General features: G+C 48.4%; 9 protein-coding genes across 9 annotated transcripts; 3 read left to right on the top strand and 6 right to left on the bottom strand.

Moving 5' to 3' along the window:
• Positions 1–253: 253 nt before the first annotated feature.
• Positions 254–2,050, bottom strand: N7455_005689 (uncharacterized protein). The gene is made up of 2 exons (XM_040961558.2): positions 1,921–2,050; positions 254–1,836 (listed from the first exon to the last, which is right to left on the bottom strand). The coding sequence occupies exons 1-2, from the start codon at positions 1,929–1,931 to the stop codon at positions 579–581; spliced, it is 1,269 nt and encodes a 422-aa protein (XP_040807995.2). The 5' UTR covers positions 1,932–2,050; the 3' UTR covers positions 254–578.
• Positions 2,051–2,540: 490 nt separating this feature from the next.
• N7455_005688 (dihydrofolate synthase) lies at positions 2,541–3,782 on the top strand (the record flags this gene model as incomplete). The annotated part of the gene is made up of 1 exon (XM_040961570.2): positions 2,541–3,782. One exon carries the CDS (start codon positions 2,541–2,543, stop codon positions 3,780–3,782), a length of 1,242 nt encoding a protein of 413 aa, XP_040808000.2.
• A 683-nt stretch (positions 3,783–4,465) lies between these two features.
• Positions 4,466–9,012, top strand: N7455_005687 (serine/threonine-protein kinase; the record flags this gene model as incomplete). The annotated part of the gene is made up of 10 exons (XM_040961548.2): positions 4,466–4,657; positions 4,730–4,864; positions 4,922–4,951; positions 5,006–5,070; positions 5,123–5,555; positions 5,611–6,414; positions 6,468–7,343; positions 7,403–7,607; positions 7,665–8,115; positions 8,175–9,012. The coding sequence occupies 10 exons, from the start codon at positions 4,466–4,468 to the stop codon at positions 9,010–9,012; spliced, it is 4,029 nt and encodes a 1,342-aa protein (XP_040807980.1).
• Positions 9,013–9,573: 561 nt separating this feature from the next.
• On the top strand, positions 9,574–11,824 carry N7455_005686 (ABC1 kinase family protein). Its single transcript, XM_040961541.2, has 4 exons — positions 9,574–10,107; positions 10,190–10,794; positions 10,854–11,426; positions 11,487–11,824. Exons 1-4 carry the CDS (start codon positions 9,665–9,667, stop codon positions 11,732–11,734), a joined length of 1,869 nt encoding a protein of 622 aa, XP_040808004.2. The 5' UTR covers positions 9,574–9,664; the 3' UTR covers positions 11,735–11,824.
• A 704-nt stretch (positions 11,825–12,528) lies between these two features.
• On the bottom strand, positions 12,529–13,207 carry N7455_005685 (iron-sulfur cluster assembly scaffold protein; the record flags this gene model as incomplete). Its single annotated transcript, XM_040961575.2, has 2 exons — positions 12,529–12,686; positions 12,760–13,207. 2 exons carry the CDS (start codon positions 13,205–13,207, stop codon positions 12,529–12,531), a joined length of 606 nt encoding a protein of 201 aa, XP_040807992.1.
• A 930-nt stretch (positions 13,208–14,137) lies between these two features.
• Positions 14,138–14,882, bottom strand: N7455_005684 (uncharacterized protein; the record flags this gene model as incomplete). The annotated part of the gene is made up of 4 exons (XM_040961552.2): positions 14,138–14,167; positions 14,237–14,400; positions 14,497–14,552; positions 14,629–14,882. 4 exons carry the CDS (start codon positions 14,880–14,882, stop codon positions 14,138–14,140), a joined length of 504 nt encoding a protein of 167 aa, XP_040808007.2.
• A 375-nt stretch (positions 14,883–15,257) lies between these two features.
• N7455_005683 (serine hydrolase domain-containing protein) lies at positions 15,258–17,172 on the bottom strand (the record flags this gene model as incomplete). The annotated part of the gene is made up of 4 exons (XM_040961540.2): positions 15,258–16,068; positions 16,128–16,392; positions 16,447–16,557; positions 16,617–17,172. The coding sequence occupies 4 exons, from the start codon at positions 17,170–17,172 to the stop codon at positions 15,258–15,260; spliced, it is 1,743 nt and encodes a 580-aa protein (XP_040807994.2).
• A 364-nt stretch (positions 17,173–17,536) lies between these two features.
• Positions 17,537–19,573, bottom strand: N7455_005682 (Zn(II)2Cys6 transcription factor; the record flags this gene model as incomplete). Its single annotated transcript, XM_040961571.2, has 6 exons — positions 17,537–18,183; positions 18,257–18,534; positions 18,593–18,814; positions 18,878–19,300; positions 19,356–19,427; positions 19,491–19,573. The coding sequence occupies 6 exons, from the start codon at positions 19,571–19,573 to the stop codon at positions 17,537–17,539; spliced, it is 1,725 nt and encodes a 574-aa protein (XP_040807987.2).
• A 1,669-nt stretch (positions 19,574–21,242) lies between these two features.
• N7455_005681 (ANP1/MMN9/VAN1 family protein) lies at positions 21,243–22,993 on the bottom strand. Its single transcript, XM_040961576.2, has 4 exons — positions 22,704–22,993; positions 22,003–22,634; positions 21,883–21,933; positions 21,243–21,824 (listed from the first exon to the last, which is right to left on the bottom strand). Exons 1-4 carry the CDS (start codon positions 22,874–22,876, stop codon positions 21,442–21,444), a joined length of 1,239 nt encoding a protein of 412 aa, XP_040807991.1. The 5' UTR covers positions 22,877–22,993; the 3' UTR covers positions 21,243–21,441.
• Positions 22,994–23,441: the final 448 nt, after the last annotated feature.

Genomic DNA, 23,441 nt, shown 5'->3' with positions numbered 1-23,441 from the left:
GATGGGCGTATAGCAATATTCGACGTGGGTTCTAACTACTTTGTATAGTGAACATGTGTTTATTTGCCTCTTTGGGTTGTTGGACTAAACATAACTTCTTCCCCGACGTATTGGCGGGGGCTCTTCAAGTGGGGACTGATGTACTCCGAGACATACGTCACTCAACTTGACAGGTACACAGAGTAAATATCTTCAATTGACTTGTTTTATGTTGTTTTATGTTGTTTATTGTACATCCTCCATCCAGTCCACAAGAGAACCAAAATATCTGAAAATACAAAAACGTCTAAAAGGCGAATTAGGCAAAATACAACCCTGAAAAGGCCCAGAGGCCGTTGATGTCCGTCCAATGTTTGTTTACTGATAATCGACAATTAAATAAATCGGAAAATAAAAATATGGAGACAAGAATGTTAAGATCACAAGACAGCCTCAAAGGGCGTGTCAACGCCGTCGCAAGATCAACCCAAAAAAAATAAGCTATGTAAAATTCACCAAAAAAACTCCATTTCCGATATCGCCAACATCTCCAGTATCAAATCGCATATAATTCAGTATTGCCTTCTGGGCAGCTGTGTTCAATTGTCGCGGTTGGTTCGAGAAGCGCCCTCGGTGTCAGTGGAGTCCATGCTCGCACTGAGACCACGGTCGAGGGTGCGTGCAAGGCCGGCCGCGGCCCACCAGTCGTCGGGAATATCCTCACGGCGGGCAAGCCGATCCAAGATAACCTGCATGTGGTGGAGATCATCATTTTGGTGGTGACGGTCGGAGAGGGAGGGATTTTGGCGGCGACCGTCAGAAAGAGCGAGTACGCTTGCAGGAATTATCACGGGAACAGGAACGGGAGGGTGGTTGCTCATCGTTGAATTCTGATCGGGACGACGACGGCCTACCCGTCCCATGAATTCATGGAAAGTAGAGGGAGCATCCTCGTCATCGGAGGAAGAGAAGTCACAAGGGTTGAGTTGGTCAGGATAGGGGTCAAGTCCAAAGTGAGCACGGGCAGCTTCCGCGGTCATCGGTTGCGTTAAGTTAACAGAGCTCCGAGGACGAGCATTGCGCGAGATATCTGGAGCAGTGGCAGATGTTGAGGTGAAAGACGTATCAGTCGATGGAAGAGTCGCATCAGGCGTAATGGTTGAGAGCAAAGTCTCCCACGCATCGGTTTCCCGCTCTGCGTCTGGACTAGGACTGCGCTGGCGATCCCCAAGCCCGTCTACGACAGGGTCTCGGGTTGATCGGGGTTGTGTGTGGTTGTTAGACCGGTATTCAGGTATCTCCGGTGGGAACGATATGTTGGACGCGCGGTCACTGTTGTATCTTTCATGCATAGGGGGAAGACGAACGCCGTTGTCCGGAGTCGAAGAAGCGCTGGTATGGTATGCGCGTGCGGGAGCGAAGTTGGGAGTCAATGAAGGGCTGGCTTGGGTATTTCTGGGCTGACCGTCCATGCGACCGAGGAGCTCAGTCAAGGCTTGATCGCGATGATTCCTGAATATCTGGTTGGCTGCCTCTCTCTGTCGGGATGTACTCGCGGCGGGGGACTGGGCCCAGACGAGGGCGTCGCGTTCGGCTTGTTCCAGAGCTACTGCATTCTCGATAGCCCCATTTGGTGGTATGAAAGAAAAGCGCGGCACGCGTCTGGGTTCCGCAGTGCCGCCCCGTCGGAGCTCATCAATGATCTGTGAATGAAACGAAGCCAGGATATCGGCGCGGCGCACGCGGGAGCTACTATGCCGCGATGGTCCTCGGCGAATCGACGAGCGTGCAGTAGCCGATGGGTCCTTTTCCAAAGCGGACTTAGATGCCTCAGCCTTGGAAGGCTCACGCCACATACTGTCCATCAGAGTCAACAGTGTACGGCGAAGCAGTGGCGCATGCGATAACTTCGCGCGCTAACACAAGGATGGGATGACTTACGGGATACCCATTTTACTTTTTGAGAAGAAAGAAAGAAGACAAAACCAAATGGTTGAAAAAGAAGGACAAATAATGATCAGAAAGGCAATTATGGGAACTAGTACAACACGACTTGCGATAACGGTGGAGATGGTTGATGGAGACGGGGGAGATAGATTGGGTTTTTTAGAGAACCTCCTGCCTGAGGCTTGGGGGTGGCTAGAGTGGCCGGGTCACGTGCATCTTGTTCAAGCATCTTTCAGTAACATGTTCGTGCCATGTCTTTTTAGGAAATCAAATATAGAGAGTCTAATTTCAAACCTCTTTGGTTTAATTAATTGGATTAGCGAGCAAATGACTGAATTTTATAGAACAACCCCTCATATTGTGGTAAAGCACGAAGATTGTCATGCCTGAGGCATGAATATATGGAATATCACGTGGGATTGTTCCTCCGATCACGGTAAGCGCTCCGACCTTTGGAGGTCCACGGGTGGACTACCGTAGCCTGTGCTTATCCTAGCTCCATTTTTCTTGTTGACAATGGAGCTTTGAAGTCCTGAAGCTGGCCGTCATTACCTGATCATTCGGTCGATAATGACAATTGACCTTGAACTTCCCATCACACCACAATCGGAGGAATGATTGAGTTAGGATTGAGCCGGGTCGCGAGTCTGCTCCAGCAGACCCCGCTCTCATGGAAATCCATTCACATTGCTGGAACCAACGGTAAAGGATCTATCAGTGCCTACCTTTCCCATCTGCTGTCCACTGGCGGAGTGCGTTGTGGCCGTTTCACTTCCCCGCATTTGATTGATCGATGGGACTGTATTACAATTGGGGAGAAAGTGGTCCAAGAATCCCTTTTCCGACAGATCGAAGATAAAGTCAAACTACGAGACCAAACCCTAGGCATCGGTGCCTCCGAATTCGAGTTGTTGACCGCAACAGCGTTCGAGATATTCAACCATGAACAGGTCGAAGTTGGTGTGGTCGAGGTGGGCATGGGAGGCCGTCTAGATGCAACAAATATCTTGAATAATGTTCTTGTCTCGGTCATTACAAAGATAGGGATGGACCACCAGGCCTTTCTCGGATCAACACTTGGGGAGATTGCTCGTGAGAAGGCGGGCATCCTCAAGCCTGGAGTCCCCTGTGTGGTAGACAATACAAACAGTCAGGAAGTGGTTGAAACTGTGAGGACTCATATTCAAGAACTGGGTATTGATTCCTTGTTTGTCTCCCCCGCAACAGTCTCCAAACAAATTCCGGCACTTGCACCTTACTTCCAGAAGCTTGATCTAGAGCCCCACCAACAAGAAAACATGTGCTGCGCAGTGTCTGCACTTCGTCTTGCCCTTTCTCAACTACGACCTGAGATGGATGCATTCTCATTGCTTCCATATCTGGCTGATGTAACATGGCCGGGCCGTTTGCAAAACATTGTCCTTCAGCCTTTGATTGCTCGCGCAGAGCCTATCCTCCTGGATGGTGCTCACAATGCACAATCCGCTGAAGTTCTCGGCAAGTACGTGGACCGCAAAATGCGCATTCAAGGCCAACCCGTGACTTGGGTTGTTGCCGCGTCAAGTGGAAAGGATTTGGCTGGTGTGTTTGGTTCGATTATCCGGCCCGGGGACCGAGTCGCCACCGCCGAGTTTGGACCCGTGGACGGGATGCCCTGGGTCCAGCCAACTAACGCCAAAGAGCTCGCCTCTTCTATTCAAGCTATCCAAAACATTGGTCGGGTCCAGAACTTTGAAGGAGATTTACTCCCCGCCCTTCAGTGGGCTAGTGAGCAATCTCAAGGGGGTCCTCTTGTCATTGCTGGTAGCTTGTACCTCGTTTCCGATGTCTTGCGCCTTCTGCGTGCCCAAAAATGATACCCTGTATACATCGATTGGATTTCCCCGATCTATATCAGTAAATAATAGAACCTATGACAACAACAAACCTTTTATTTCTTTTCCAACTTCTTGTTCCCTCTATTAAACTAAATTTATATATCAAGTGATCGTATTCTTCTTGATTAAATAGTAAAAATTTCATCAAGCTGGGTACTGTAGGGCTGATCGGCGATTGTCCAGCACAGCCTGCATGATGCGGCGGGTGGAGCACGAAAGTTCAAAACAACCACGATTTCTTTGCGAACAAACCCCCTTCGCGCTCTATTGTCGCCTCTACTGGATCGATATTCTTCAGAATTCTTCATGGTAATTGTATCCGTCTGAAGATCTTACATGCACCTCGACTTGTCGTGGAAACAGCTCTCTAGGGCGTGAGAGCTGAAGTGCTGTAATGTCTGCTTGGTGAGACCCTCCCCACAACGTCCGCACGTGAATGGTCATTCGTGATACTTGTTTGTGCCTTAGTAGACTCGGACTAATTGACAATTATGATTACCAGAACCTATGACATGACCTCTCAGACCGTTGCTATTAGCTCTTTCAAGGTTGCCTCCTTCCTCGGCTTTCACCCCACCCCCCCTCTACCTCAAACCACACCGTGAGACCCACAGCCAACTTGAACACATACTAGGATACAGTCTATCCTAGTCCGCTGCATCATGGTCGCCCGGCCCGGCGAAGGGACCGAAGGGCAGCCTCGCCCTCTCACCCCCTCCTCGAGAACCCCCGGAACCCCGATAAAGCCGCGATTGGCACGAGTCGGAACAAGTCCTACAAAGCGAGAAGAGAAACCGAAGGAAGACAAAGTTTTGAAATCGTCGGCCAAAGATGTTGCAGAGCTCAAGGACTATGTATGGATATGGTGTCCTGTTTCCCCGCAAAACATGGATTGGGCAAAAGCTGACTTTGGGTGTTGATGGTAGCAATTGGGAGACTGCCTTGGCAAAGGAGCTTTCGGCTCCGTGTATCGCGCGTTGAATTGGAATACAGGGGAGACTGTGGCCGTCAAGCAAATCAAGTTGACGGATCTTCCAAAGAGTGAATTGCGCGTTATCATGGTATGGGATCGAACCGCTCTCGGTGTTCGTCTGATGTGCTAACACGCAACGCAACAGCTTGAAATCGACCTTCTCAAGAATCTTGATGTGAGACACCCCTACCAAAATATATCAACCCCATACTAATATGCACCCTTGCAGCATCCCAATATTGTCAAATACCACGGATTTGTGAAATCGGTTGAAACTTTGAACATCATTCTCGAGTACGTTTCCCTCGGCTCAAGTTCAATGGAATATAAAATTGATGGTTTATAGATATTGCGAAAATGGCTCGTTGCATTCCATTGCGAAGAACTTTGGTCGTTTCCCCGAGAATCTTGTGGGACTTTATATGTCCCAGGTGCTTCATGGTCTACTCTACTTGCATGAACAGGGTGTTATCCACCGAGATATCAAGGGTGCGAATATTCTAACCACAAAGGAAGGACTCGTCAAGCTCGCAGATTTCGGTGTGGCGAGTCGGACCACGGGCTTGAGTGAATCAAGCGTGGTTGGTACGCCATACTGGATGGCCCCCGAAGTAATCGAGCTTTCAGGCGCAACAACAGCTTCCGATATCTGGAGTTTAGGATGCACTGTGATTGAGCTACTCGAGGGGAAACCCCCTTATCATAATATGCAGCCCATGCCAGCACTATTTCGTATTGTAAACGATGATCACCCTCCATTTTCGCAGGGTGCCTCGCCGGTATGTTTTTCTCGATTGTTCAGGCATGCGTATATGAAATACTGACTTCATCTAGGCTGTGAAAGACTTCCTCATGCAATGTTTCCAAAAAGACCCCAACCTTCGAGTTTCGGCAAGAAAGTTGCTTAAACATCCATGGATTGTCAATGCGCGCAGAACCGAATCTGTAATCCCCAAGAAATCCACCGAATATGAAGAAGCCGTCAAGAGTGTCCAAGAATGGAACGAGGCTTTGCGGTCACCCGAGACCGGGACTTCAAAGAAAAAGCAGAGGCCAGACCACCCCAGTACTTCAGGCCTCCCATCTACCCGGAATAACCCATTGGTCGATAGCCTACCATCACCAACCTCTATCAAATCTACGGATCGCTTCCGCTCACCCGTGTTAGCAGGAGATGACAATTGGGACGACGACTTTGCTACTGCAATCTCTCCTAGCGCCCTCAAGTTGCCGCATCTACGGCCACATGATAACTTCGGGGGCATGCTCTCTTCCGAGAGACTTAAAGCTTTTGCATCACTCGATGGGACTATACTCAAATCGGATGACAGTTCTGATCCCTTTGAGGATAGCTCAGGCTTCTCGGACGACGATCTGCAGACCATTCGACCATATCCCATCAAACCTTCTGTGGCAGAGCCTTCCAAACCTCAAACCCCTGCGATCTCCCAGCCTAGATCCAATGCCCCCGTTTCTGCAATGCAAAATGTCCCAATTCTCACCCAAAATCCCATGCCGAGACGCGCTCGTCCGGCACCTCGTGCAACTAATCTCTACAAAGAGAACCCTGTTGATGATTATTCAGATCTCATTATGGCCAATGAGGATGTACTGGATCAAAAACTGGGCGGTTATCAGGTACAGTCTCCGGCAAGATTTTAAGTTCCCTGTGTGATTCTAACATTTTCCAGGACTTCGAGGATGATCCATCATCACCTATTCATGAGAACATAGGATACAACCAAATGGATGACGATCTTGGTGGTCCGCATCCTCAGCTGCGCAAACAGCTTTCTGTGAAGCGTGACCGCTCTACCATTGAGATCCAGAGGTTTGCTGAGAATGAAAACGACGAGGACTTCTCTGATATTCTTGGGGCCGATCAAGCTGCTCTAGATCAGGCAGAGAGCGATGATGGCTCGGATCAAAGTACATTAATGCTAAACACGAAGCTGTCTAACTCATGGCTAGGGGATCAAGAAGACGAGGATGACCCTTTTGCGCAATTGGAAGAAGGCTTTGACGAGGTGGATCTCGAAGAAAATATCGCGCGTGATAAATACGCACGTCTTCGCAACCAAGTTGAGGGCCTCGTGGACTCTCTCAAGACGTCCCAAGACGAAGAAGTTCTTGCAGAGATTTCTGAACAATTATTCACGATTTTCTGTGATCTCCCAGAGACTAAAAACATCATCATCAGTGCTCATGGCATGCTGCCAATTCTCGAGATTCTGGACACTACTCGCCGGCGTGATATTGTCTTCTGTCTGTTGAGGGTTGTCAACGCAATCATCTACGATGACTATGAGGTCCAGGAAAACCTCTGCTTCGTTGGCGGAATCCCTATCATCAATGAGTTTGCGTCCAAGAAGTACCCCCGCGAAATTCGACTTGAAGCTGCAGCTTTCGTGCAGCAGATGTACCAGACTTCCACCCTGACTCTCCAGATGTTTGTCAGTGCTGGAGGTTTGAATGTCCTAGTCGAGTTCCTAGAGGACGATTATGAAGATGAACGCGAACTGGTCTTGATTGGTGTGAATGGAATCTGGAGTGTCTTTGAGTTGCAAGTAAGTACTTCGCCTTCATTGCATTTTGCATCTCCTCAGATCTAACTATCTTTCCACAGGGCTCAACCCCCAAGAACGATTTCTGTAGAATCCTGTCCCGCAACTCCGTTCTTGATCCCTTGTCTCTTGTTCTAAGTCGTGCTCTCGATGAAGATGGGGAGTTGACAGAAGTCATCGAGGGCCGTATTGCCAATATCTTCTTCATATTTTCGCAGGCCGAGAATCATGTTAAGGAGATGGTTTCTGAGCGAACAGTTTTGCACAGTAAGATTTTTTTTCCAATGAACCTTCGCAATGTTACATGCTAACAATTGATTCAAGGAGTCTTGAAAGAGCTGAGGCGAATGAGCCCAGTGCACCAAATTACGATGTTGAAATTCATTAAAAACCTGTCGATGCTTTCAACTACTCTAGATTCGCTTCAGAATTCCAACGCCATCGATGTCTTAACTGATCTGCTTCGATCAAACCTGAGAAAATCACACTTCCGCGAGCTGTCGAACCAGATCCTCAACACCATCTACAATATGTGCCGTCTGAACAAGTCTCGGCAAGAAGACGCTGCACTGAACGGCATTGTACCGCTTCTGCAAAAGATCGTACTCACAGAGCGACCGCTGAAAGAGTTTGCCCTACCGATTCTCTGCGACATGGCACAATCTGGAAAGGTTGGCCGTAGAGAGCTGTGGCGCAACAAGGGCCTTGGCTTTTACATCTCTTTGCTCTTGGATCCATATTGGCAAGTCACTGCCTTGGATGCTATCTTCACATGGTTTGTCTCCCGTTCCAAAAGCGTAGCTGGTCCTGAAGCTAACAATGAACAATAATTAGGCTTCAAGAAGAAACCGCCAAGGTTGAAGAACATCTCTTGGATGGTATTTTTGAGAGTGATACATTTGAGGGCCCCATCACATTCACTGGTGCAATTGCGGAATGCTTGAAGCTTTCCAAAGCTAACGCATTCGAGAATACTCTGGAGCCTCTGCAAAAGCTTCTTCGGCTCAGTCCTCATGTCGCATCCACCTTCGCGCGCCCCGATATCTTCCAGAGACTGAGGCAGAAGCTACACCACACCAAAGCCGCCGTCCGACTCAATCTTTTGCGTATAATAGCCAGTATTTGTGACTCAAATGAAGAGCAAGGTGGGCTACTCGCAACCTACGGTCTCCTCGATGCTATTCGAAACATGGAGAACGACCCCGCAATCCTTGTCAGAGATATGGCAGGCAAGCTAGTTCGATCCAGCGAGGCATATGGCGTCAGCAAACGCAGACCTACAGCCCGACGACAAAGCACATGCACCACTCCTCCAATCTTATTCTCGGCGTCCTCTACCCCATCCACACCCTCATCTAGCCGCACGGGCCAGTCGAGGGGATATCTAGAAGGACGGGAAACTCCCCGGCACCCGCGGAACTCTCTCAGTGTTTCTTCTCTGGCTATGAGACCTGGCAGTCGGGATGGCAGCAATCCGGTTCTTGGATCTGCCTCCAATGGAAGCAGTGCGGCCGCTGCCAGGCCCAGGTCTGCACGACCCCTCTCTAGTAGAATGACTCACGTTGAGCTATTGCGTGAGGAAGACAACAAGTCTCCTAGCTCGCTGAGTCGGCGGCCTTCAATCATTCCTCGTCGCCGCCGCCCAACACTCGCAGACTCTGAGTGGACGTAATTTGACGTCCAAAATGGTCTAGTGAATTGATATGTTTGTGTTATTGCGTTTCCGATTTCTCTACCTCATACTGGCCTGATTGTACACTGGTGACGGCGTTGTCAACTCTAAATGGACTTTGGGGTGATGGTGCATGGTTTTACTCCTTTGTAAAAGCCCTTTTGTTATTATGTGGGCACTGGTTGCTGCACATAGAGTCTATGGTTTTCTTTTCTGTTTGAATCAATAATTTCTTCTAATTTGCAACAGTGTCCTTGGCATAAGCTCATAAGTGAACAAGTTTGACTTGTATAACATAAGGGTGTTGTATTTGTTGGCGGCCCTTGATATATAGTCCCCGCTCCCTTCTCTCTCTCTCTTTCATGATATAGGGTTATGCTTCTTTTGTGTCTCTGCTTTGCTATCTGATCTACTAGTTAATCCCATTATCCAACCTGTTCAACACCAAACTGGCTATGACGTCTGTTATGGGCTGATCTATAAAATGGGATCACGTGCAGCGTCGAAGCCGATTGGCGGCGAGAACCGTGAAAAATCTCTCTGAGCCGCAAATAATCATACGATGAATTAAGCCCGGAAACGCCTACAAGCACTATCAGACCTTTCCTCTTTTCTTTTGGTCTTTTTCTGGCCGGTGGCCTTCGCCTCGGGAATGAGCGCAGCGCTTCGCGTGCCGTTGCGGGCATTCAAGATTGATCCCGCAACAGTGATCGGGAAAACGTCCAAACCCTCAACATCTGGATCCTCGTTCCTTCTGGCCTCCAACTCGCCGCTACGACAGTCGCCGTCTTCCGGTACAATCAACGCTTCACCATGGAGTCGTTCAGTGTCCTCCCGGGGCTCGACCCTCGCCGCTTCACGCCGTTCTTTTTCTGCGAAGGCTTCGCCTCTTTTGTCTGCGGAGACTAAGAGCCAGCACAAGTCCGAAAATGCTCCCAGTATGAGTGCATCACAGCGGAGTGTCATCAAATGGTTTCTCATTGGAAGTATACTCGGTTTGGGCGCAGTGACGTTCTCCGACCAAGCGGAGCATGCGTTCCAGGCAGCGAAACGCAGTGGGCGCGTTGTTGGCACACTGGCTGTCTGTATCAACGAGTAAGTGGATTACAGTGACTCTATAGACTTTTCCCATGTTACGTCTTGACAAAATCGCTAATACAACCTCGAATCTTCGCAGTTACCGTGTTACCCTGAAACAAGACGCCTCGTCCCCCGAAGAACATAACGCGCTGATTCGCGCATGCCACAGGCGATGCGCGGAGCGTACACTCCGTGTCCTAGAAAAGAATGGATCGATTTTCATCAAATTGGGCCAGCACCTCAGCAGCATGGGCTACCTACTTCCCATCGAATGGACCTCGACCTTCATCCCGCTCCAAGACAGATGCCCCGTCTCGTCAATTGAGTCAATCGGTGAGCTATTCCGCAAGGACACAGGCCAGGATATGAATGAGTTATTCGCCTCTTTTGAATCGTCACCCATCGGTGCTGCATCGCTGGCACAGGTGCACATTGCTACGTTGAAGGAAACCGGGCAAAAGGTTGCTGTTAAAGTCCAGCATCCTGCGCTGGACGAATGGGTGCCGTTGGACTTGGCTTTGACTCGATTCACTTTCTCCATGCTTAAGCGCTTCTTCCCTGAATATGACCTGGAATGGCTGTCCAAGGAAATGGATTTCTCGCTCCCGCAAGAGCTGGACTTCCGCATGGAAGCTCAGAATGCTACTCATGCCAGCGAGTACTTCAAGAAGCACTCTGATGCCCCGCTGGTCATTCCCGAAGGTTCGTAATGCTGCCAATCCCGTCTTTGTATGTATAACTTGAAGCTAACTAGATCTCAGTGATGTGGTCCCAAAAGCGTATCCTCGTCATGGAGTACATCGCAGGTCACCGCCCCGACGACTTGGAGTACCTTGACGCCAACAACATCGACCGCGACGAAGTTTCCGCCGCTCTCGCGCACGTCTTCAACGAGATGATCTTCGGCGACAACGCCCCACTCCACTGCGATCCCCACGGCGGCAACATCGCCATCCGTCCGAACCACACCCGCTCACACCCCAACTTCGATATCGTCCTCTACGACCACGGACTATACCGCAACATCGACCGCGACCTGCGCCGCAACTACGCTAAGCTGTGGTTAGCCGTTATCGACGCGGACGTGCCGCGGATGCGCGAGTTCGCGTTCAAGGTCGCCGGTGTCACGGATAAACAGTTCCCGCTCTTTGCCAGTGCCATTACCGGTAGAGACTACAGCGTTCTCACGAAGGAAAGCGTCGTTTCTTCGCGGACGGCTAAAGAGAAGGATGATATCTCCGGTGCGCTGGGTGAAGGCATGCTGCAACAACTGGTTGTCTTGCTAGGCCAAGTTCCCCGGATTATTCTTCTTATCTTGAAGACCAATGACCTCAGTATGTATTTCACTTCTGACGCTCAATTCTTTTGGATATCATCGACTAACTCCCTCCCAGCTCGCAGCTTAGACGAAAACCTTCACACGCGCCAGGGCCCGATGCGCTCTTTCCTTATCCTCGCGCGATATGCCACGCGAACTGTCTTTGAAGAGCAGTTGGAGCTCATTAATGAGTCTGGCGGTGTCTTCCGCAACTTCTTCCGCTTCGTGTGTGCCTACGCGAGTTACCTTCGTGTTGAGGTCAAATTGTCTGTTTATGAGACTCTGCTGTCCTTGAAGACTCGCTTCGGCCTTCGGAGTGTTTAGACGGTGTTTTCTTGTGGATGCCCTGGCCTTGGTGCTTTTTCTTCATTTGTTCTGTTTTTCCATTATATCCCTTGGTTTTTTTTGTTTTTTTTTGGTTCATTGGCACAGATTGTCTTGAGTAGTCTCTCTGTGCATCAGCGATGGCGTTCTATATTTCTTTTTTGCACATGGCCTCTTCATCTCTTGACTGGAACGTTAAAGGGTGAGTTCTATGTTTTTGTGCTTCGTTCTGCTGTATTCTCGCAGAAAGCAAAGACCCAGTGTGGTCTTGTATAAATAGATAGATTGTTGATAAATTATAAATCATAGACTGTTTCTGATATTACTTTCTCTACATTTTACAAAAGGATAACTGTTCTGGTTTCATTGTTTCATTGGAAACTATCAAGGCGCTGCTTTTCAGAAAATGGAGATGAGAGTATCGATCAAGGATCCCAGATACCGAGGCGCCATCGCAGATAAAAAAAAAAGATAAAACGTACCAGAACGTGTAAAAGAAAAAGGGAAATATGTACATCAAACAAATGGGCAATTTGTTCGTTTTCATCTCATCCATCGTCATCTCTTGGCACACATTCTCAGTGGCACCCAAGTACAACGAATCCCAAATCCGCCCGTTCCTGTCGAATTTTCTCCGACAAAAACAAGCATCCTTGATCAAATGATTGCGTATTAAGACAACCTCGGAATTAAAAATCGCAGAGTTCGTGAAACGAAACGAGTAGGGTTGCGTCATTCAGATGGAGAATCCATCCGATGAGCTCACACCGTTAAGCAAAAAAAAAAAAGTCAATTTAAATGGCAGCAGCAGAGCTACCGGCAATCTCAACCTTAACGTCAGGAATGACGCCGCCCGTCCCGGACAGATCTGTGGCACGGGTGTTGGGGTTCTTGGTGTAGTAATTGGCGATAGCAGACTTGATAGCATCCTCGGCAAGCATGGAGCAGTGCACTAAAGATAGATATATATATATTAGCATTCGAACGGACCAAATTCATCAACCATCATAGGAGAAAGGACATACGCTTGACAGGAGGCAGACACAACTCCTTCGCCACATCGGTGTTCTTAACCTGACCAGCCTCGTCGAGGGTCATACCGCGCACGAGCTCAGTCAAATAACTGGACGAAGCGATAGCACTACCACAGCCGAAGGTCTTGAAGACAACGTCATCGATACGGCCGGAGTCCTTGTTGACGCGGATCTGCAACTTCATGACATCGCCACAGGCGGGTGCACCGACGAGACCGGTACCGACGTCCTGGTCGCCCTTCTGCATGGAGCCGACATTTCGGGGGTTGTTGTAGTGGTCAAGGACCTTCTCGTGGTATCCTCTGCGCTGTTGAGCTGGGGCGGGAGCAGCACGGCGAATGGCGGGTTGAGCGGATTGCAGGCCAGTGAGGGGAGAAAGGGCGCTGCGAGTTGCGACAGAGCCGACGCGGGGAGCAACGGTGACTAGGCGCTTGAACATTGTGGATTATTATTGATATGTTGGGTATGTTTTGATGGAGGTCTTTGTTTTCACAGGTGATGTGAGTTGAAGGCGAAAAAAAGATGGATCTGATAGGGAGGAAGTGATGAATTCATAAATAATCTGATCGGGTCTTAGATAAGCACGCTAATCCTAATGGGGTAGTTTCTTTGGCCGGATCCGCCGGTCGTCGGAGATGACAAAGATGACGTTCGGTTTTTTATCTCTTCCTCCGTCTTCGATTGTGAAATTTAAATGATGCGAATGATGTACCAGATGGGAAAAGTTGGGGAATTATCTCTCTGTACCAGTGAGAATGCGTGCCGGTGATATCAGTTCCCAGGAGTGGCGAGCTCTCTGCACCACTCAAGTTCTCCGCGGTGGACTCGCCCGGTCAACGTCTTGTTTTCCGCCTCTCCTTGAGCCAATTGTTGGGCGATGATATCAAATAGTGGAGTGAAGTGATAGGCGTAAATTCAACCATGGCGATCAATTATCAATTTGATGTTGGTACGTTCTTCGACTATTCGAATACAATATTCGTTTATCGAGCTATTACTACATCCTTGCAATCCAAATTAGACTCACCTTATTCCCGCGGAGTTACATTCGGAGACAAAGTCGGAGTATAGTTCCACTCCTCGGCTTATTCTAATCGTTCCAATCGGGATATGCATGCCTAAATGAGAAAAGAAGTACCAGGCTAACCGTATCTATCCTTTTCGGCATTGCTCACTGATTAGCCAGTCTGCTAGCATGATATATTATCAGTCTTCCGTCTTCCATCCTACAGGTAAAACAAAACTACTTGGAAACCCCCAAAGGCATCCAGATACAGCACAAGCTCAATGACCCGTCGCTTTTATTCATATATCAAACGACAAATCCCAAGTCCCAGACCCAATGCAAAGCTAAACCCTAGATATGCAACTACAAAGCCTCACGAACAGCAGACTTGTACTAAACCAGGAGACAGGTTAGCAACGAGCAGAAAACAAAACCAGACAACTCTCTTCCTGTATAACATACCGGAATAATCTGCGCATTCTCCATATCCCACACACCAGAGGTGACATAGATATCCTTGTTAAGCAGCTCAAGCACCTGAGCCTCGTTCTCCGCAACAGCAAGCATCATGCTTCCCTTGAAAGAGGGGGTCTCGCCATCGGCGGGGTGAGCATTGAGCATTGCACCTGGACAAAAACCAATCCATGTCAGTACATATGCTTACAAGCCTTCCAAAGCACGATCTAGACAAAAGCAAAACAGAAATAAAGCGAGTCACATACCACCGGCAACAATAGCACCAGACGCAACGAGCGGCTTAACACCCTCAAGGTGGTTACTGAAAACCACATTAGCAAGACTCATCCCAGAGACACGGCCGACGCTGAACTCCAAATCCCGGGGAAAGAACTCACGGGCGAACCTCAAGACGCTTCGCCTGCGCGCCGGGCTTATCGGGCAGGATGCAGAGGAACTCTCTCTTAGCAGGAGCGGAAGACATATTGCGGGATTGGAAGGTTAGGATTGATTTTCTGGGTGTTGGGAATGTTTTAATCGAGGCTGAGGGGCAGGAGGAGAATAAGTGTGATGGCGGGACGCGAAGCGGTACCCGCGCGTGGGGGAAAGCGGGGGCTTTGCTTTGAAAGGCGCGGGTGACACGAAGTGACATGGTGAAGGGAATGGAATGTATTGGATTGTCGATTGGTGGTTTCTGTGGTTTCTGTACGAAGTATGCAACTACAATGTCCGTACTTTTTGTATACCCGGATTTTCCCTTGGGGGATATTTCCTATTTAAGCCGCTTTTATGGCACGGACGTGAGGGGTCACGTGCAGAATGATATTTTGTTCAATTTTTGTTACATTTGGAGATAAAGAGATATTAATTGCTAGGTAGAAGGGGGTCGAAAGAGATCGAGGTTCAGAAAGACGAATAACTTCATGTTTGAACTATAACAAAGGACTATAAACACAGCCCAAAAGTGATATTACACAGAAAAAGAAAGAATAAACAAGTAAATGACAGTGGTCAGCCCTCTCTCCTGCTAGTTCCTTTCTAGCGAGACCTGCAAAGCCGGAATCTCAACACTGACAGCCTGACCACTCCGATCCAGAGAAAAAACGAACTCATCCAGACCACGACCTCCATATTGGAGCTTATCAAGATCTAACCACGACACACAAGTCGGAGTTCCATTATCCGCCAACTCAGTCTTATCCTGAAAGACCGCTCTAAAAGCCTGCCTGGATCCAGAACCAGACTCTTCAGCCAGCTGTGTAGGATACAAGCGAATACTCAGGTCCGCGGGCTTCGCAACACCCACGATCCCAGCAAGCGTTGCACGGAAGTCAGTGCCATTACTGACAAACTCCTGGATATACAAACCCGGCAAGCTATCGTACTTAACAGTAATAGACGAGTTCATGTTCGATGCCTTGTATTTGCCACCGAAATTCTTAGCAGCCTGCTCAATAGCCGTTTTCATCAACGCTTCTAGCACGACATCGCCGATGATATCTGCGTGTGCGTTGAGATCTGCCGGGGTCTCGGTATCGGCTGAGAGAATGGCAAAGCCGACGCCGAAGTCAGGGACCAGGCCGAGGTATGAGCTGTAGAGGCTCTCGTTGTTGCCTTCGTTGCTGAGGATGGTGTAGATGTCCACCATGGATGCGTTGGGGTATGATCCGGCGGAGCTGTATATAAGCCATGGGGATCCGATGGAGTTGGCTGGATTGGAGGTGTGGGAGACTGGTTTGAACCAGCGGTTTGTTTGAGGTTTGCTGAGGAGGGTTGAGTTTAGGATTGCTTGGCCGGCAGTTGCGAGATCTTTGACGCTGGAGAAAATGGATGTTGATCTGGGGTGGATGTCTTGTAAGATTGGTGGCTGGGATGTATGGAGAGAGGATAGACTTACGCTTTGTCTGCTTCGTGGTGTGATAACCAACCACTGGCTTCTTTGCTCACGGGAATAATTCCTGTGGTGGTTTTGTTTGGTGCAAAGATTGAGGTTTCGGTCATGCCTAGGACGTCAAAGATGTCATGTTGAAGGACTTGGTTGAATGGTTTTCCTGTGCGCTTTTCGACTATGTAGCCTAGAAGCTGGAATGCCATGTTGGAATAGCTGGGGGTTCCCCCAGCTGGAACTACCGGAGTTTTGTTGGCTAAGTGTCGAATGAAATCTATGAAGAGATTAGTATACACAGAGATAGTAGGCACAGACTTGAATTTCATACCGCTGCTATCACACTTAGAACCATTATCACAGCAAGGCATGTTGATAGCCTGGTGTGGAGGCAGTCCCACCTCGGTAGAACTTGTTGGTGAAGTTACATATTTCGAACAATCTATTTACCATGAATTAGTTCTGATCACCAACCATATTCCTGTTCAGTGCCCTACTCACAGTCCCTTGCAATTCCAGACATATGACTTGCAAGATGACCAACAGTAACGTCATCCCACTTTACATGTCCAATAACATCTTGTTCCCTTGTACTATTACCCAGCTCAGGGAGGTATTTAGTAACAGGGTCATCAAATATCTGGTCTCCGTTTCCCGTGAAAAGCAGACTCCACGCAGTGAAAACCTCAGTGAGACCACCAATACAATAAATGCTGTCTTTATCTGCGGCATGGGATCCTACCGAAGACTGGTTCAATGTAGGGGCTGTGTGGTGATATTGCCAGAAGAACGAGTCATCTTCGGCATTGCCAGTGTCGGATGAGAACAAGGCGATGCTAAAGGTAGTGTTCGCCGAGACATCCCCATGGACACCAGTATTTGTTGTGACTAGTGTGTCAAACCTCTGTTTGAGTTCTTTCAGGGCACCTGAAACGGTTTTATCATTTGTGTCGAGAGAGAACGGAGGGAATGCTGGGCCGAGCAGTGGGCATGGGGTGAAAGAGAGGGCAGAGGAGAAGAGCAAGAAGAACGTTGAAGCGTGAGAGATTGAGATCATCTTGAGATAATTGCAATTTATTTGGATTCATATTCTTGCTTCCCCCATATCTGTTTTGTATCCAACGTCGGGTCGGTGATGCTGAAGTTCTTGGCGGTTTGCGGTTTGTATAGATCGGCTCGGCGATACGAACATTGGATCATCATCCTAATTTAGAAACTCCAAGTCCTAGGACTACTACATCTTTAGTCTAGTATCTCGTATTGGGGCCTTTTCTCACGTCATTTCCAGTATCTGTTCCGTAACTTCAATTTTGGCAATCTTTTGGACTTCTAGCTAGGATAGAATATGAAAAGGTGAGAACAATCTTGACCGAAGAAAATTTATAAAGATAGCCTCATAGAATGAAATATTGAATCCACAATCATACCCAGTCACCCGTAATCTGCTCAAAAGAGGATGCAAAGAAAAAGTCCTGTGGGATTTGGAAGTCCTCCGCCGAAGCTGAAAAAGAATTCCCAAAATGGATATCGAGATGCTCCGCCTCCACAGCCCCCATAAACCCATCAAAGTGCGTCGGCTCGAGACATACCGTATGCTGAAAGTCCTCAAAGCTCTCATTGCTGTGAGAGTTATCTTCCTGTCTACCATCTCCCGCGAGCCAGTTCTCGATTTGAGTTATACGCTTCCCAAAGTCGAAGAAAGCATCTCGAGCGCCGTTCATATCTACATCCGAAGTAGTCAACGCTCCAACCCTCGATTTCAATTTTGATAGAGTATCTCTGAAGGCAGCAGTTTGATCTGGCTTGGAGGCTGCCACGGTGTGTCGATAGGTAACTAGCAAGGCAAATCCTATCTGTACCCATTGCGTATTGTTGAATCCGACTTCCTCGTTAGATGGAAGTCGAATGTACAGATTGAGGATCGAACTGGCTGCGATAAGTGCCGCGAGCGACATTTCGTCTCTCCAGGAGTTTGACTCAAAGGGTGATGGGGGCTCTTGTTTGGTGATGTTGAGAGCGAGTTGGAATAGGCTAAGCCCTGTCGCGTGGTATTGTATAGCGAGAAGAACTTCAATTACAGTTACAAGTTAGTTTCAACACCCTCTCTTTAAAAATGAACCTGGTGTTCTGTTGAGACTTACAGCTTTCGTTGATACCGAAGGGTAGTTGACGGTGGAACCCCTCTAGCTCTGACTTTAAATTGGTGATGTAGAGCTCTGACCCCGATCCAGGCGTTTCCAAGTCAAGACCATGCTTTGCAGATAGATTGTCGACTTTTTCTGCAATAAATTGGAGCTGTATTACATAGCTGATGTATTTATCGTGGGGATACTCGTTGGATTCACTGAGAGTCTTGCAACACTCTTCCTGGTACGGGAGACGTAGAATAGTAGATTTCTTTTGCACAAGCATCGCAATCCTAAAGCGAAATAACTATCAGCCAATACTCAATAAGCTCCGATGGCACACAAACTCACGATGACGACAAATAGTAACAACCCAAGACAGCCCTCTGCTCATTGCTTCCCCAAGACGGCCGATTAAACGTCTGATTCTGCAGATTATATTGAAGTCCAAAGCGCAGCTCTGTCTTCCACGTCCGTGTCTGCGGCGGACGGTCCAACCGCAAATCTATCATGAGGCTTATAGCCAGTTGGAGGAATTGAGTATAACGGTGTGGCCGTGAGTGATAATGCAACCTGCCATATTGTTGTTAGATGCAACCAACGATATCAAAGTATTCATATAGACCGGGGATTTACCATGCGAGGAAGACCAACAGCCCTTGCAACAACTCAAAGGAAATTTCCCCGCCGATGACCATGCGTGATGCGACGGCTTTCCTGACTTCGGCCCCCAGCGCCCGTTGCAGTGGCATATTCTCGTACGAAGCCGACGCGAGGATTGCTAGACATAGGAATGGCTTCTCCTGGCGGAGCTTCTTGACAGATACATCAGGGGGAACAACCACAAATGGGAAGTGTGGGGTCATTTTGGTCTTGAATGCGGTTAGATACCTTTCGGCAGTCTTCATGTCAAGCAAGTCTCGACTGATAATGTCTTCAGGCGCAGCATCGCCGTCAACTAATGACGTGCTGCGCGTGCTCGAGGTGTTTTCATTTCCTTCTAGGCCACCCCGGTCGGCCTTTAGTTCGTTGATCTTTGACTCAAGAGCCGCGATCTTACTGAGTCGTGAGTTAGATAATAAACAATATTATTGTGATAGAAAGTCTTGCTTACCGGTCCTTGTGGAAGCCCTTAAATTGACGCCCGGTCTGGCGATATAGACATTCTTTTCCCAAGCGGAGACACCTGTGTTTGTTTAGATAAGCTCCAGTTTCTTCAGCGGAAACCTCAAACTGTTCTGATTCCTACCGATTACACGCGATCTCGTTATCCCGGACACATCGCACCTTGGAATCCGCGCAGCCCTGACACGTTTTAGATATGGGAGGCATCGTGTTAATTCATCCGAAGCGAAACTGGGGTTGACTACAGTGGTGATCTTGTAGATCCCATGCTCCAAAACAAAACACGGGCCTAGAGATGCATTTCCGTAGTGGTGAGAGAGAAAAAGGATTAGGCGGATTGAAGGTGCCTTCAAACAAGGTGGGTTAGTGATTCTATTTCATCTTTTGAGGTTGTCTCTTGCTGGAGATAGGCATATGTATCGGTTGGGGGGGGGGGGGGGGGGTTGAAGATGATTACGTTAGCTCACCTAAACACAACCTTGGAAGGCTGTGCCTCATGCCTCATATTTTGGCCCCTTTTCTTGCGTTAGTTTTCAGCTGAGGTTTTGTTTTTTTTGCAAGGATTATCTAAAACCTCCCAGCCATACAAGTAGAGCTGGTAGAATAAAACAAAAGGCTACCCAAAGGTTAGCCCAATATTTAGGATCTAGGACCGAGAAAGTTCACATGTACATCCATATATGTTCACCCCTCGTATTTCTTGGAAATGCTTAGGTTGGACGTCCCTCCAAAAAAGCAATTCTTTTGCCAAATAGCCGGGAATACCCGTTCAGCGTGTAGCCAGTCACCAACCCGTCAAGACGCATGCCGTTACCAATCGGAATCAAACTTGACCCTAAAAGAACAATCTATCGAGTCACCCAACCTTGAGGTCCCTAATATCAGGTTCTCAGCGTCAACTTCAATGCCTATGTTCTAAATCGTAGAAGAATGGGAGGGAAACGACGAGACCTCCTAGCCAACGTCATTCCCGGAAATGGTACCCAAACAGGCATTTTAGACTTGGAATTGCGCAGGATTATCGGCCTAGGGCAAGATGAAGAGTGGAAAGATCTGCTACGCAAGTATCATACTGAGGCTCGCAAATTTTGGTTAGATTTCTTTGTATTGTGCAAGTATCCCCAGTTGAATGAGAGAGGACTTGAATTTCCAAAAAGAAACATGAGGTGCAACTGGCCTAACAGCCGCGGACTTGGCTAGGAGACCTTCTATTAAACTACTGTGATGTGATACGCCTCGTGCTATTTGCAGGGAATGAAATCGTGCAATTGATTATATACATGAAAACTCAGCAGATAGCGCAGAGCAGCGCGGATATCTGCCTTGCTTCATCTGCAAGAAATCTAGACTCATCACACAGCATCTGGATTTCAACTGAGTTGGTCTGATATCCCACCTCTCTCATCACAAAAAAAAAAAAAAACCAAAGTCAATGACGCCAGCTCAGCATATGACAAAACGAAAAAAAAAAGAAACGAAAATAGAAAGGACAATTTGGAGGTGACCTGCATAGCAGAATCAGAATCAAAGTTGGAAACAAGAAAGTAACACATGACAGTAGACGGTCCGGTTCTCGGTCCCTAATGTAGGTTTTGCGCAAGAAGAACAGATGATCGAGATTGAAATCACTCGTGTACATGTCTGGTTATACACACATCCCCATAGCTCGGGATATGTGTTCCCATGAGACACAAATTCGGTATATCAAGGAAAGAGGCCTGGAGAAGGAACTTTATAGACCTGCGAACCCGCCAAACAACATTTTCCCCCGTAGCGCCAAGGTAACAAATACACACACTCCCTAGAACGCACGAAGATACTGTATTAGGGAAGTCATTAGGCTTTCCGTCGCGAAACATCCATCCAAAAGAGAAAAAAAAGAAAAGGAAAAAGAAAAATGGGGTCAGAAGGAAAGGAAGTGAAACACGCCGTGGTTAAAAGGCTTTCCCCGATGGTAATCATCGGGAAGATAACACACGAGGCAATGGAGAATGGTGGATGTTCGATGACGGGGTGGGATCAAAGATCAACTTGATCCCAAGCGAGATTTCCGGCGGACGGAATGCAGGTAGAAACTAGAACGCTTTACGATCTCCAAGGTTTCCGGGCTTCTCGTCGGTATCAATGTGCCAGACCACGTAGTTAGGCAGTCCGACCACCTGGTATCCAGCTCGCTTGGCCATGCGGGCGAACCCTTCTGTCTCGGCTTGGTTCTCGAAGGCGTATGCGGGGAAGTTAATGCCGGAGCGGTGCACATCAGCCTTGACGAGGATGTTGACACCACCAATTCCGTCAAGCTCCACCTCATCATCCTTGTTGTTTCGCCAGTCGCCCATGCTGACCATGTAGGTGCGGCCAGTGTCGTACTCTTTGTAGCCTTCGGCCAGAACGGTGTCGGTAGGCAGAGACGCGCGCAGACGGCGGCCCTTGTCGGATTCAACCCATGAGTTGTAGTCAACTAGGAATAAAGATGTCAGCAATCTGCGTAGCGCACCGGGTGTCACGGGTATACATACAGCGACCCTCGATATCGTGGCCATCCTGGTTGTAACGGTGGAACCAAATGTCTAAAAAACAAAATCACTGTCAGCTAGCTGTTCGACCTCCGATCCAAATTCCAAGCAAAATCAACATACTTGGCACGAGAATGTCCTTATCGTGGGCCATGAAGTCCTCCAGGATACGCTCGGGACAGTCGGTAATGTCCACGTCACGCCAGTACACCCAGGAGTGATCGCCCTTCAGAGCCGAGTAGAGCAGGTAATTGCGGGCACGGGCGATAGCCTTGCGTCGTGGACCCTGTGCGGCGAACGAGTGTCGCTCTGCCACACTCATCTCCACATCGGCACCAAAATCCTTCTGGATAACGGTTGCACTACGGAAGCGAATTTTCTCCTCGGCGTGGTTCTGGATGCGGTCGAGTTCGGAGGCGAGGTTTGCGAGGGTATCGTCTTTGCAGTCACCAACGAGGAAGGCCAGATCGATCAACTCGTGTGGGTAAGACAATTTGTAAAGGAGGTCGAAGTATTTGGCCAGGTAGGGAGCGGCATCACGAAGAGGAGTCAGGATGAGTACACGTTCACGGTTTAGAGCGGCCTTGGAGGTAGACTTGATGGGGTTCAGGTCGAGATCGGTGATGGAGGTGGAGTTGACTTCGTAGGGTTCGTGGCGGTTGAAGAGGACGGGGGTCTGGGCGTGCGCACTCCATTCGACCATCTCGTTAATGGACATCTCCATGGGGGACTTGTTGGAACCATAGCAGTAAAAGCTGTCGGAGCCAGTCGGGTCAGTATGAATGGTTTCCCCGATGATGGATGGGGTGCTCTCTCTCTCTTACCTTTGCATCTCTGATGCAGACCTGCTGACACCGCGCCACATGAGGATAAGCAGACCCGTCAAGGCTATGGAAACCAAGAAGCGAGTCCGTGTTAATAAAACGATGACCGCCCTCCATGGTGGCAATCTGGCCTTGGCTGACTTCCAATTAACACCGCCCTTTGGCAACAACATGATGAAAGATGACGGGATGTGAGAGGTTTAGAATTTCAGGGGCGATCCCGTCTCGAACACTCGTTGTAAAACCCCCCGAACGAATGTGGAGAAGAGAGGAGGAGAAGAATGGTGAAGCGAATGGTTGATAGGGAGAAAACAAAATCGGGAATCGGGGGAAATGCGATTGCCTGCCAAGCCCTGGAGAACGGCTGAAATCAGTAAGACAAGTACATTTAGTACATTTCTCTCTTATTCTATAGTTCTAATGTGCATAATTGTGTGTATTTCTTTAGTTCTCAAGTCTATTTTGTCTATTTTTGTTATTTCTACTACTCTATAACTCTACTGAAACAAATAATAAGCGTATCAAATGTGCACTTTAACCGTCCAAACACAATGGTGGCAGCCAAGACCCTGTTATTTTTATTTATAGCCTTGATCATCTATGACCCTGTGCACTTTAGGGACTATTGAATACTGTGACATGGGGTATATCCCTATCTTCTCTTCTTATTCTGTTGCCACGCAGGTACGGAGTACAACAGTGTACAACGAAATGTATGTACCCCCTATTTCTGTTGTC

This window comes from Penicillium solitum (genome assembly GCF_028829755.1).
Source record: "Penicillium solitum strain IBT 25940 chromosome Unknown utg000003l_segment0_segment0, whole genome shotgun sequence".
NCBI lineage: Eukaryota > Fungi > Ascomycota > Eurotiomycetes > Eurotiales > Aspergillaceae > Penicillium > Penicillium solitum.
This window is presented reverse-complemented; position numbering and strand designations above follow the sequence as displayed.